Below are 13,462 nucleotides of genomic sequence, written 5' to 3'. Positions count from 1 at the left end.
CGTTTCGGTCTGAAAGGAAGTGCTTGTGCTAGGTCGCACTTACTCATTCATATAGTGGCGGCGGTTAAAGTGCGGGTTTCGCTCTGAAAGGAAGTGCTTGTGCTAGCTCGCACTTATTCATATAGTGGCGGCGGTTAAAGTGCGGGTTTCGCTCTGAAAGGAAGTGCTTGTGCTAGCTCGCACTTATTCATGTAGTGGCGGCGGTTAAAGTGTGGGTTTCATCGGTCCCCCTGATATACAATTGCAGAGCCCCACTTGTCCCAGCATCAGAAGAGGATTGCTTGTTTGAATTTTCTACAATCAAATAAGCATTTGATTCATAAGGTACGGAGAATTTATTACTTCTGTAGGTGTGAAGATATGCTCCTAACTAATCAGGTAAGATGTCTCCAATTGTTGGCACAATTAGTTGAGATGTTACTCTTCTGGTGGACGGTCACGCGTATTGGTGAATCCTCTTTATTATCACACAGGCCCAGTGCTCTGTAAACTACAACTAAATGTAAATAGGAAGTTTAGACCAGATTAATGCCCACCCAGTTGACTTTAAAATATATGACATAATTATCATGCCCCTCGTACTGAAGCAGAGTATTCTATATTCATCGGTAGCTATTATATACAACACACCAAACTAAGACAAAAACAGTTTGAACCATCGAGACATTTTGTTCTGATTTCTGCTTGCATACTGTACAACAAATTGAATCTGCGCAAATCCGAACCTGAGGTGGTTGAATGCATCCTACCTGCCTCTATTCCAGAAAGACCCAACAGCAAAGGTCGTGACCAAGCAGAGTAAGCCCTCGATGATCCGTCGCATTTAACAGTAATTACTATCGTTTCTATCGGTACAATTTTACCTCAGAAGAAGAAAGGAAAGCTGCTCGTTTTTTGTGGTTTGGCACAGTCCGAGCGAGCCCATCCGATTTTGTTCCGCACATTATCATATACGACCAACTTCCCACGCAAAGAAACATCTACAAATTCCGATACGGTCAAAGTTAATGCAAATTGATATTCAGATAAATTCAGTCATGATGTATAGCACAAAGAAGATCGAGCCGATCTGTACCTCCTATTATAATTGTTGAGCCATGGTGAATTTCCATTCCATTAAGTATTCCCAAGCACACATTTCCTTCACCCTGCACATGCGAAGCCTCAATTGTAACTCAAAGAGTCTTTTGAATAGAAATGGTGGAAAAAATAAGAAACAAAAAAACTTGGAATAAAAAAGCTACAAAGCTCACAGAATCTTACACTAATAAGTAAGTAGCCTTCTGGAGGAATAGTGAAAGTTGTGGGCATGACCCACCATCTCTTTCTAAACTGTAGAGTCAAGGGCTTGAAAAACCGCTTCACATCTTTCACAGACCTGCAATACCATGAATTTTATATGAAAAACCATATTATCTTAAGTTTGCATGCAGAAGAACTACTTTTGGGGTTCTGTATCTAAAGAAGGAGCTTTTACATATATATCCAGGTAAAATCATCAAGTTAAAGCTATCCCCCTAAATTCTAAAGTTCATATACCCCTCAAACAAGCAGTTTCTTACAAAAGAACCATATTATCCATCTATTTAGACTACGCGGAAGCACCAAGTTGAAATGGCTAAAATCGGAAAATACAAGAAAAATATGACCCAATTCACATATTAATTTTCGTCAGACTACCTGACAGGAAAATCAGCTCTCCAACACACAGGAAGTGTTTGATCAGAGTCATCTCGAGCAAGACCACTCGGAAGATTTTTAAACTGCCAAGTTCAAAGAATCATTAGTCGGCTATAATGATGAACTAGTAAAGTCTGGGCAAAGAACTCACAGAAGCAATCAGATTATTGTATGCTTCATTTGGGAAAAAGGTATAAGAGCTGCCGCTGTCAAAGATGACTTGAACCAAATTGCTTTTCTGGCCACCAGCGCTGAGTGTTACATCTCCATAATTTACTTTCTGAACCTCCGTGTAGTAAAAATTACTGAAATATGCAGGAAATGCATGATCAGCATTACAAATTGTCTATCTGCATTAAGGCGAAATGTACAAAAAAAGGAAACAAAAGCTAATGAACAGAACGATAAGAAAACTAACATGGAAATTTTAGCAACATAAAAAAAGACAATGACAAGTATAAGATTCATTTGAAAGTAGAAGAATCATTTGAACAAGAAGAAGATTGTACTTACACAAGACCACTACGAGCGGGTACCCATGTCATTCCCCATACCGGTACAAAATCATCACCTAGAAACATATAGCCACCACCATTCGGTTCACTGGTAATACAATGACCAATGACATTAGAGATGATTCCTTGACTGGCTAACTGAGAAGGAAGACTAATTTTTGCACTGCTAAGTCCAAGGATCCCATCTGTCTTTGCCGGAGAGGCTAGAAGTTGACCTTGTTGGTCATAAGCACACCTACATATGAGTTCCAAGTGATTAGAACATAGAGCTGTAAGATAAAGGTTTATCTATATTACTAAATATAAGGTCAAACCTACGAACATGGACATACCCAAAAACAAAGCTTAGCTTTTCTCTGTCACCATTCGTAGCAATCAGATGCATTTCATCCCTTGCAAGAACACCCATCGAGGAACTCCTATCTGCATACTCTATCTCATAATCACATTGTAGGCAAGACTCGCAAGATTTCTGATTACCTTGCAGTTCCTGACACAGTAAGTCCCTAGGCGGGACTATCTTTCCCTTGGCAGGCTTATATAATGGATGTGGTCCCTGGCAAAACATTGACTTTAAGTATAACACAGTAGTTATCCAGAAACTATGGAATCCGAGTAGAAAATAATCATGGGTATCCTGTTAAGTGTTCATAAGCCACATGCTAAACTTTTGAAGAGGAGAATTTTATAAACAAAGATAATAGTTCCGACAGAAGCAAATTTTGTTTTAGTTTTATCACTATTTCATGATTAAGGGTGTAACATTGTATATACCTTGGCACAGCTGGCACATGGAGCATCACATTGGATCCAAGTCAAGTCACTCCCAGTATCCACATCAAGGAAATAAGGTCTTGGAGGATTCCCAACAAAAATGGAAGTGTAATATTGTCTGCAAAAAGCATCTAAGAGAGAATGAACTCGAGAAAAAATAACTATATAGGGTTAGATCAGTGCAAACATTTAAGGTGATTCTGCACCATTGAACCGAAAGAAGTAAAAGACCATACTAAGTATAGCTCCTAAATCCGCTAGTTAAAGAGAACTGGTATATGAATTAGCAGGGCAATAAGCAAACAATAACCACACATATGCACAATTACATCAAAATGAGCTTAAAATTTTACTAATAAAATAAGCGATTAAATTACGACATACCCTAATACCCGTCCTATATATGAAACTCCGTACATGAATAAACTACTGTTCTATTCATGTAGCTTGGGCTAACGATGTTTTCTCACATCATGCAAATTGAAATTGAAATTGAATTAGAACCGATGTGATATTCACTGTAACCAAATTAAATCCAGAAACTAATAGAAGATATTGGGAAGAGATCTAAAGAACATTACCCATCGGGGAACACATTCCCTTGGATCGGGAGCGCAACGGTCGAATTCACCGAAGAAGACGACGACGACGAAGAAGAAAAAGAAGAAGAAGAAGGAGACACCGTCATCTTGCTCCCCTGCTTCGCCAATCTCACCCCCTCCATCCCATCCTCATCTCTCGTCGCCGCGAGCTTGATATCCCCCACCTCCCTCAGAACCCTCCCCCGCGTTTTCGGGTACAGCGGGAGCAAGAACGATCGCGCCTCGTCGCGCGCCCTCCCTTCCTCCTCGGAGCCGCTCCCGAGGAGCTCGAGCGGCGCCTCGGAGAAGAGGCAGAGCCCTAGGGAGAAGACGAGGAAGGATGCGCCGAGGACGGAGGCGAGCGCCTTCCTCGCGGAGGACGAGAGGACGCGGCGGCGCTCCGGCGACGGAGGCGATCGAGAGGGCTGCTGCTGCGGCGGCGAAGGAGGAGGGTGGTGGAGGGGGGCGGAGTCGGAGAGGGTGAACGCCGTGATGGTCTTGCCCTTGGAGGGGTCATCGGGGGGAGGGAGGGAGATGATGACCACGCCATGGAGCTGCGAAAGCGGCGGCGGCGGCAGTGGCTCCTCCGTCGCCATTAATGGAGGAGGAGGAGGAGGAGGTGCGGCTTCTTGAGGAAGTCAAAAGTTTTGGTCGTTGAAGAAAGAGGAGCGAGGAGCGAAGCCGGGGGAGGGGGGAAGCGGGGAAAGAGTATTTAGAGTGGTCGTTTACTGTGTATAATAATTCACATGATTGGTTTGACTAAGAGGGACACGAGGATTGAACGGTCGTGATCGCGCCTTGTGCATAATTTTCGTGCGCATCAGCTGATTAAACTATATTCATTTCCAAAACCAACTACGAGTCACTTGACAGCTTATACTATACGTATTAACGTACATATATATATATTTTTAGATTAAGAGTTCCAGCTTCTTAATTTAAAGATCTCAAGTAAGTTTAAATATCCCACCTTTAAAGTTTAAAGTCAACTATCGCATGTTGTTGTATCATCTGGCTATCGGTACTAGCGTTTTAATGCTGAATTAGTACAGCAATTATAGCTGTTTGATAGCATAAAATAATAACCGTACTGTAGTAGTTATTACATACAGATTCAACTTTTGTATTTAATTGTATACATCGAAATTTAATTGTAATTATTAAGACTATGCCTATGTTAGCCGCAATTCTAACTTTAAATTAAAAAGAAAAAAAAAACCTATCTTCATAATAACCATTTAAATTGAAAATATACTTTATTTTACATTGAAAATAGCTGTACCATATATATATATATATATATATATTATATATATATATATATATATATATAGCTAGACTCCTATGTTTTCGAAAGTACATAGGTCTCCGTGCTTGTAAGTTGTTTTCGATGATGAGACGTCCAATTCGGCGATCGGTTTCGTTAGCCATGATCTACGCTATTGGAACTATCTAGAAACCAAATTTCATAATTTTTTAACTTCGTTTGCCTAGTGAACGAGTAGCCTCAAAATGAACGGCTGAAAATAAAAATTTTATAAAAAACAGCGATAAAGGACTCAAATTTCAAATCGGAAGTATTGTTCTTGCTCTTGATGTTAAGTAGAATTTTTTATTAAAGTTTCATGTAATTTGGATACTTCTACACCGTTGAACTTAAAAACATACCACATCGGCCGTTAAAATAGTCATTTTTGAGACCCTTTGATCACTTGGTAAATGAAGTCGAAAAATTATAAAATTTGGTTTCTAAATAGTTCCAATAGGATAGATTATGCCTAACGGAGCCGATCGTCGAATCGGATGTCCTATCATCGAAAACAATTTACAAGCACGGAAGCCTCCGTACTTTCGAAAACATGGGAGACCTACTCTCTCTCTCTCTCTCTCTCTCTCTCTCTCTCTCTTATATATATATATATATATATATAGAATTGAGAGATATTGGTGCTTGTAGATTAAAAAGCCATTGGATTAAGAGATATGCGGTTAGAATGATATGGGCCCCCTAGGGTTTAGTGGGTGGTTGATTGAATAGTATAATCTAATGGTTGAAAATTATCCGAGAAGTAGATCTAACGGTAAAAAACTTACAAGCACCAAGTGCTTGGTGCTTTTACAAGCACCGTAACTGGACTCATATATATATTACAAAATTTATAATTTCAACATCCAAACTGCACATCTTTTAATCTAAGAGTAGAAAACTTAATAGCACAAAGTCATTGGTGCTATTAATAGTATTCCAGCCTAGTTCTAATGAGTCCGGCTGTGATACTATCGATAGCACGAAGTATTTGATACTATCAAGTTTCAGATCCACCTATTTTATTATTTTTATCTATTCGATTATACTATTCAATTAACCACCCACTCAACCCTAGGTGGCCCATATCATCAAAACCGCACATCTTTTAACTTAAGAGCAGAAAACTTAATAGCACCAAGCCATTGGTGCTATTAATAGTATTCCAGCCTAGTTCTAATTAATAAAATATTTATAGCTTGAGATAGGTACAATCACAAGTTCACAACTACTATATTTTTAACTGCACTTATTTTTAACTATATTTTTTATTTATTATTATTTCTTTAATCAAAAGGTCTCTTAATATTTTTTAAGGCTAAGTGATTATTATACAATATATGTAAGGTCAGAGAATACCTATCCAGTATCCACTATTCTAAATACCGCGGGAACTCATTGATTAAGGTTTGTTTTTTTACTTTAATCTCACAACATACCTTGTCAGAGAAAGAAAATAAAAAAAAGGAGACTTGACTTATAAAATTAGCATAAAGCTATTCTGACAAATTAAGCTTTGAAAAAGTCATCGGGGCACCACAACAAAAAAGAGGCCCGGCCCAAACAGCCCATTGTAGCCCCTTTTTTGTACATTGACCTGAGTACCTGACCCGGCTCTAAAGTCCCATACTAACCCAGGCTCAACTTGAATCTAACTAAATTTCAACTTTTATTTTTATTTTATTTAAATTTTTTTTCAATTTTTCAATTTACTTTAAATGGGCCAAAATATCAACGGACGAGAGTGATACACTGACACTATTATTATATTACGAGCTAAAAAATGATAAATCCCGTAACCATGTGGTGGTGGGAAGAGCATTTGAATTAGGAGTTGCTCTCACTTCCTCCGTTCTCGGCGGCGGCGGAGGCGGAGGCGATGGTCGCCATGGACGTTCTCCTCCTCTCCGTCGCCGAAACCCTAGCCATCTCCCACCCTCAAGCCATCCTCCGCCGCTCGCCGGAAAACCACCATCTCTCCGGTGCCGGACCCGCCGCCCCCTTCCCCAAACCCACTCGCCGCTCCTTCCCCCGCCTTGTAGCCGCCTCTGCGCGCGCCGCCGCGGCGCCGTGGCCGTCGCCGTCGTCGGCCGGGGCCGGCGCGGCTTCGCCTCCTCCCTCCTCCTCTGGCCCCGCGAGTACAAAGTGGGTGGTGGTGATGGAGAAACCCCCTGCTGGTGGATCGTCGAGAGCGGAAGTCGTCGATTACTACGTCGAAACCCTAGCTAGGGTTTTGGGAAGGTACGGGTTTTTCCGGTGTTTCCGTACTGCTGCGTACGTTTTGGGCTCTTCTTACTGGTTTCGGTGTTATGAACAGTGAAAAGGAGGCCCAGATGTGTATATATGATGCGTCGTGGCAAACAAATTATGGTTTTTGCTGCGAAATTGATGAAGCGTCGTCGCAAGAGCTCGCCCGTGAGTTTGCAATTTCATACATCTTTGAAGTATTTTCATTCTATTGGTTCTAAGTTGATGGATGGAGTCAAATGATACAGTTCGGAGAGGCATTCCACTCTTTTATTCATATGTTATGTATGGTTAAGTAATTGTCACTAGCTCGAACATAGTAGTGTTTGGTCATTTCAGGTTTACAACGCAGCAACAAGTGAGGTAGCAAGTTTCAACTTAAAAACACATCAAGTTGTGGATCATTTTTCTGTAGTTTAGGATAACAAGCAAATGAGTGTAAATTAAGATTTGAGCATAATTTGATTTTTGTTTACACTTGTTATTTACATTTTCTTTCTCACTCTAGGTATGCCTGGCGTTTTATCCGTTAAGCCTGATAGAGATGAAGAACTTGGAAAGAAGGATTATGGCAATTTGAACCTCTCGTTTGTTGACCAGTTGGAATCTAACAGCAGTCCTCCTAAATTTTCTCCATCAACGGGGAGAAACGAATACTGGCTTGTTCAAATGGAGAAGCCTGGGGTTGAAGTCGTGACTAAAGCACAAATGGTGGATCATTACACTCAGATCCTAACAAAGGTTTTGGGAAAGTGAGTGTTTCTCTCTCCTTAATCTGACTTCAATATTATCGATTCTCCTTTGTAATGATAATCATCAAAATTACCACACATTCTGTTTCTGCAGTGAGAAGGATGCACAAGTTTCGATATATAACATCTCATGGGAGAAGGATTTTGGGTTTTGCTGCCATGTTGACAAGGAATGTGCACGAGAGCTAGCTGGTGAGTAATTGGTACTCTGAAGCATCTGCAACAGGTCTGCCTTATATTTCAATAGTCTAAGAGATTTTTTATTTGCATGCTAGATGTCCCTGGGGTCCTGTCCGTTCGACCTGATAATAATTTTGGGTCAGATAACAAAGATTACAGACGTCCGTCAGGTGTCTTACTTTCTGCCTGAATCAATTGAATTTTCCTGTGATGTTGGTTTTTTAATTTCTGTACAATATGCTCGTAGACCATAGTACTTGCATTGATGGTCGGTGGAGCCTCTAGAACTTTATGCTTGTGGTTCAGAGGATAGTTTAGCTGTGTGGCATGTTAACTTTCAGATGTCTCGATCTGAAGGCGACTTTTAAGTTTTCTTATGTTCAATTTTATTGTTCTCATTCACAACTTGTAAGGGACAGCTATATCTTTTTGTGGATTGATACTTTGTGTGCTTTCCATACTTCAACATAGCTGTGACTATGCAGATCATGGCAACTCACCGAAGACATCAGAAACAAATCAGTTGCCAGATGTCAAAACCAAAAGGCTTTTTGTGACTGGTAAGTACCTCCTTACTGTTACGGTTTTCTTTTTGTTTGCTTTTATCAGTTTGTATGCTGTTCTGATTCATCTTTTATTCCAAGAACTCATATTATCATCCTTTTCAGTAAAATTTTTCAATGCTAAAATTATTCGCTATATTTGCTTTGATGCTCTGGTTCTCTGTCCAAAGTTTAGTAGGCAAAGGTAGAACATAAGGACCTTTTGACTGGTAAAATATGCAAGTAAGGACATTTAGAAGAATGTAACAAATTTCTTGACAAGAATGTGCCAGGTGTATTTAAGGTAATAGTCTAATAATCAACAGATGTAAGTAACAGGCACTTGAGTGCTTGGTTACTTGAGCAGATGTGTAAGTATGAGAGGGCCAATGGACATTTAAAACTGCTTCTAAATACCATTAAATATCATTCCGCTTTTTAGATTGGTCATAAAGATAACAGTGTGGTCTCCATTGTAGTATACCTATGTAAAGCAGCAAGGCTTACTTCAGATGATTAGGATATTAATGCAAGAGCGGACCTAATGGCCCAAACAAGTCGATATTAGGTGCAGTAATGATTTTTTGTTTCATAAGAAGTTTTAGATAGGTATATAGATGAATAAATATGTATCACACTCTTGACTATTAATGAATATGGATCCTATTCCTTATCAATTAATTTGTTCTGTGCCACGAACATAACATATAGATAATTTCTTGTCAAGATGGATATCCCCTACTCCTTAAAACCTGTAGGGCTTCCTTTCACCATAGATTTCTTAAAAGGGGGTTTCATGAAGTAAAAAATTGTCAAGTTGGATTAAACAAGAAACCTGGTTGGTGAGGTAGATGCATCATGTGATAGGATTTGATTACCATGATGTCCATCTTAAGTCCGGTCTCTGAATTTAAGGCTAATTGCTTTTGTATTTGGAAAGTAATGCAGTCCCTCCAAAAAGCTCTTACTCTTTGCTTTTATACACCTAATTTTGTGTTACAAAGCTTATTGAGTTTCGTGAGAAGTAAAATTTCTGATACATTTCTACATCCCTGTTAAACATTTTTGGGCAGGACTTTCATTCTATACATCTGAGAAAACTTTGCGTGCGGCTTTTGAAGGATTTGGTGAACTCATTGAAGGTTACAGTACCCTTTGCCTCATCAATTAATTATTAATTCTTTAACTGAACAATGGGTGGTAATCTGACGTATCTTTTAATGTCTTTGGAACAGTCAAAATAATAATGGACAAGATATCGAAAAGGTCGAAGGGTTATGCCTTCATAGAGTACACGACAGAAGAAGCAGCAGGTGCTGCTTTGAGAGAGATGAATGGGAAGGTAACAAGAACATGGTTTTTGTCCGACGGTTCTGTTTTGCCTAGCTGGAGCATTTGCAGATGTTCTGTTCGAAGAAACACTAGAACAATTTAGTGCAAACACTTCACCTGCAATATCTTTGCACAAGTAGGAGCAAAAGCTTTAAATTGAAACATCTATTCACGATGCTCAGAAGCTTACTTTAGCTTTCCTACTATGACAAAAGTTCTAAAACACTTATTTGCCAAATACTTGTGTTTTTTACAGTAGAGAAGCTAGGCCGAACAGGCACGACGGCTAACGAAAATCTCGTGAGAGTATAACTCACAAATTATTTCTTTCTTTTTGCAGATAATTAATGGCTGGATGATAGTTGTTGATGTCGCTAGAACTAACCCTCCCAAATACAGCAGGGGCCGCCCTCGGCCGTCAAGCCCATCGGCTTCTTCGTATTAAATGGTCTCTTCATGTGTGGGTATACTGCCAGAGATCAAAAGGCATGGGGTGAATGTTGATTTGCCTGGTCCGAATGTGTTCCTTTTAGTTCCTTCAGTAGGTTAATTATATAACATTATAGCTCTAACAGAGTTTCCCCATCTGATACTCTTATTCTTTGAGCTCTGATGATCAACCTTTGCTTTCTTGTGCTTATTAATTGATATATAGCAAGTATTGGCTAAGTCGTGCTATGATACAAATAGAATTTTGTCGAACAACTATTTCTATAGAAAATGTTAGAATTTGTTCTATATTGTCAACCATTATGGTGAGTTCTACTTTAGGGGCGGTTTGGTTTTACGTAAAAGTGTGAAAAGTAATTTTTGATGGAAAATTTTTTTTTGAAGAAAATAAATTTTATGCTCTTTAGTGTGTGGTTTGTAGGATTTTTTTTTATTTATTACGGATTTACAGTTGCTTGAAAGAAAAAGAAAAAAAACAAATAAAATAAGATATTATTATATGTATTTTATTCTAGTCTATATATTANATATATATATATATATATATATAAAGAAAGAAAGATAGGTCCATGATGAGACCTCCTATGCGGTCCACGAGAATCAGCTTTTCTCCTCGATCGTGTTTTTTTTTCTGCTGCCGTGAGCCGCATGTTTTGATGAGTAGTTTTCATCTTTCGCGTAAAAGAGGTGGAAAAGGAAAAGCTCTACTTTCATTAAAATGTGTAAAAAAAAAAAGTGAAAAATTAATTTACGACAATCCAAATATTTGAAATTATGGATGTATTTGACATTTTTCTTAATTCTTTATGTTGTTGTTCTCTTTTTTTTTTTTAACTTTAATCGAAGAATGGCTTTAACAAGCTCTAGTCCCCAAACCTTTCTTCTCTTTTGTTACTATTGTACATCGAAAGGGTGGATAAGGATTAACATGATTTTCTACAGCAAAAAATTGGTTTATATCAACGCTCCGTACATTTCAAAAGGATACGTAGGTGTCATGTAGCAGCACATGTTTGTCACATCACTGACGCATGGATCCCGCTCTCCCTCTTACGTTTGCTTTAATTGTGCGCGTCTATAAATTTTATTTTCCTTGCCATTTCCAAATACTAAACTTTGTCCACCGCGACCTGCCTTGTAACGTCCAATCATCTTTTTTTATATTCATCAAATTTTTAGTTACCACGATATGATAAATGTTACTTTTCCAAAATTAAAATATTATTATACTATCGATCTTTAAAAGTGATAAAAACTAATAGGACTCAGAGGATGAAAGCTACATTACTAAGCAATCCAAGTTTAGACGAGCCATGCTTGGATTTAGGATCTTAACTCTGTTAGCAAACAAAACGTAAGCTTAACCCGTATCCTTCTAGTATGCATGTGTTATGTGTTAATCTATTTAGCATACGCAAAAGCCAAATTAGTATAGAACCCTTTGGTACTCATAAATTATTTTCTATGATACAGTTTTCGAATCGACGATCTTTTCTGTCAAATATAATATAAAATACTTAAAACTTCTAAAAAATAAATTTTATAATTTTTTAAAATCACAATAAAGTTCATCAAGCGAGCAAAAAATGAACGGTCAAAATCGAACGACGTTCTCAAAATGGATGGTCGGATCCTTCAATTTAAAATTTGAGTTATTGATATTTATTTAGATAGTAAAGAGAATTTTCTATTAAAAATTCTAACTATTTCAATTCTTTTACACCGTTAAACTAGCAAGTATTCCATATCGGTCGTTAAAAATTGTTAATTTTGTGACCTTTTGATTATAAAGTAAATAATATCAAAAAATTATAAAATTAGATTTTTAGAAGTTTTAAATGCTCTAAATAATATTTAACGATATGAATCGTTGATTCAAAAGCTCTATCATCAAAAATAACTTATGAGTATGAGGGCGATCATACTGATAAGAGTATAATAGTCGGACTATATATATATATATATATATATATTTATTTATTTATTTATTTTAGAGTAGGTGCCTATTTATTAATCAACAATAGAAATTCATTGTCGAGGAGATGATAATTAGGTGTGATTGGACGGCTTTGGAAGCATATTTTAATCATTTGGGTACGGATCCCGCCAATTTGGGCCGTCGAATCGAGGCAGATCTGGCATCGTACGGCCTCGAACAAGCGCTGTGAGTTATTAATTGCTCTACAATGTTGAGCAGCTATTTGTGGGACGACTGTAATTTAGGCCGCACCAATCACGGGGTAGCTGCCGGCCCAATTCATGGAATTCTGCTGTATCACATTTACAACGTATTATTATCCATCAAATTTTATATATATATATATATATATAATATAAAAAAATATATTTTTTAATAATTATGATGGATTTGGTGAATTTTTTTTTAAAAAAATTGATTAGCTGGGAATACCCCATCAATAATATAATTGATATATTTTAGACTTTTTCTTCGTGGAGAGATCCTTGTGTGTTATAGACTTATAGTTCCCACCGTTTGAATGTAATTATAAATATTGTGTAGTTTAAAATATATATAATAAAGAATATAGTAGTTATCATTGTATACATCGTATTTTATTAGATGTAGTATATAGCACTATAATTATAAATAATTTATTTGATTATATGCAATTTTGAATTGTATTTATAAAATTTTATTACTTTATATATACGAAATTGAGAGATTACACCTATGTAGGAAAAAGTTATTTCTAATTAAACAATTATCAGGAAGGGAAGCTTATTTTTGTTTAGATTTACTTTTTTTTTTTTAATTACTACAGTTGAAGTTGCGACTAATTAATTTGAGCGTAAATTCAACTGCTATAATTGAGCTGCTTCGTACAGTTCCAAATATAGCAGTTAAATCCAAATACATCAAATTAACTAAACACCGGATTTGAATTTATATACAATGACAATTGCAGTGAAATTAATTAAAACTGCCTGCAACTAAACAGTCCTTAATTGAATAAAAGTATGAGAAAAAAAATTTTAGAGCATCATTTTGAATACGTAATATTATCATATTATTCGTGATTGTGATTGGACTCTTTCCTGGCACAATATGATTAGTTTGAGAAATATCTTATTAATTATAATT

General features: G+C 37.3%; 2 protein-coding genes across 3 annotated transcripts; one reads left to right on the top strand and one right to left on the bottom strand.

Moving 5' to 3' along the window:
- On the bottom strand, positions 515–4,246 carry LOC109711892 (aspartyl protease APCB1). The gene is made up of 9 exons (XM_020235244.1): positions 3,551–4,246; positions 2,970–3,087; positions 2,528–2,751; positions 2,194–2,430; positions 1,832–1,985; positions 1,681–1,763; positions 1,264–1,378; positions 1,076–1,148; positions 515–980 (listed from the first exon to the last, which is right to left on the bottom strand). Exons 1-9 carry the CDS (start codon positions 4,144–4,146, stop codon positions 865–867), a joined length of 1,716 nt encoding a protein of 571 aa, XP_020090833.1. The 5' UTR covers positions 4,147–4,246; the 3' UTR covers positions 515–864.
- LOC109712035 lies at positions 6,617–10,656 on the top strand. Of its 2 annotated transcripts, XM_020235453.1 has the most exons (9): positions 6,620–7,097; positions 7,174–7,271; positions 7,612–7,855; positions 7,950–8,047; positions 8,131–8,205; positions 8,521–8,595; positions 9,651–9,719; positions 9,813–9,919; positions 10,250–10,656. In XM_020235453.1, exons 1-9 carry the CDS (start codon positions 6,736–6,738, stop codon positions 10,352–10,354), a joined length of 1,233 nt encoding a protein of 410 aa, XP_020091042.1. In that variant the 5' UTR covers positions 6,620–6,735; the 3' UTR covers positions 10,355–10,656. The 2 variants fall into 2 exon arrangements, with proteins under 2 accessions (XP_020091044.1, XP_020091042.1); XM_020235455.1 differs by lacking the exon at positions 8,131–8,205 and having other exon boundaries at positions 6,617–7,097.

The sequence above is a fragment of the Ananas comosus genome, linkage group 6, assembly GCF_001540865.1.
Source record: "Ananas comosus cultivar F153 linkage group 6, ASM154086v1, whole genome shotgun sequence".
NCBI lineage: Eukaryota > Viridiplantae > Streptophyta > Magnoliopsida > Poales > Bromeliaceae > Ananas > Ananas comosus.
This window is presented reverse-complemented; position numbering and strand designations above follow the sequence as displayed.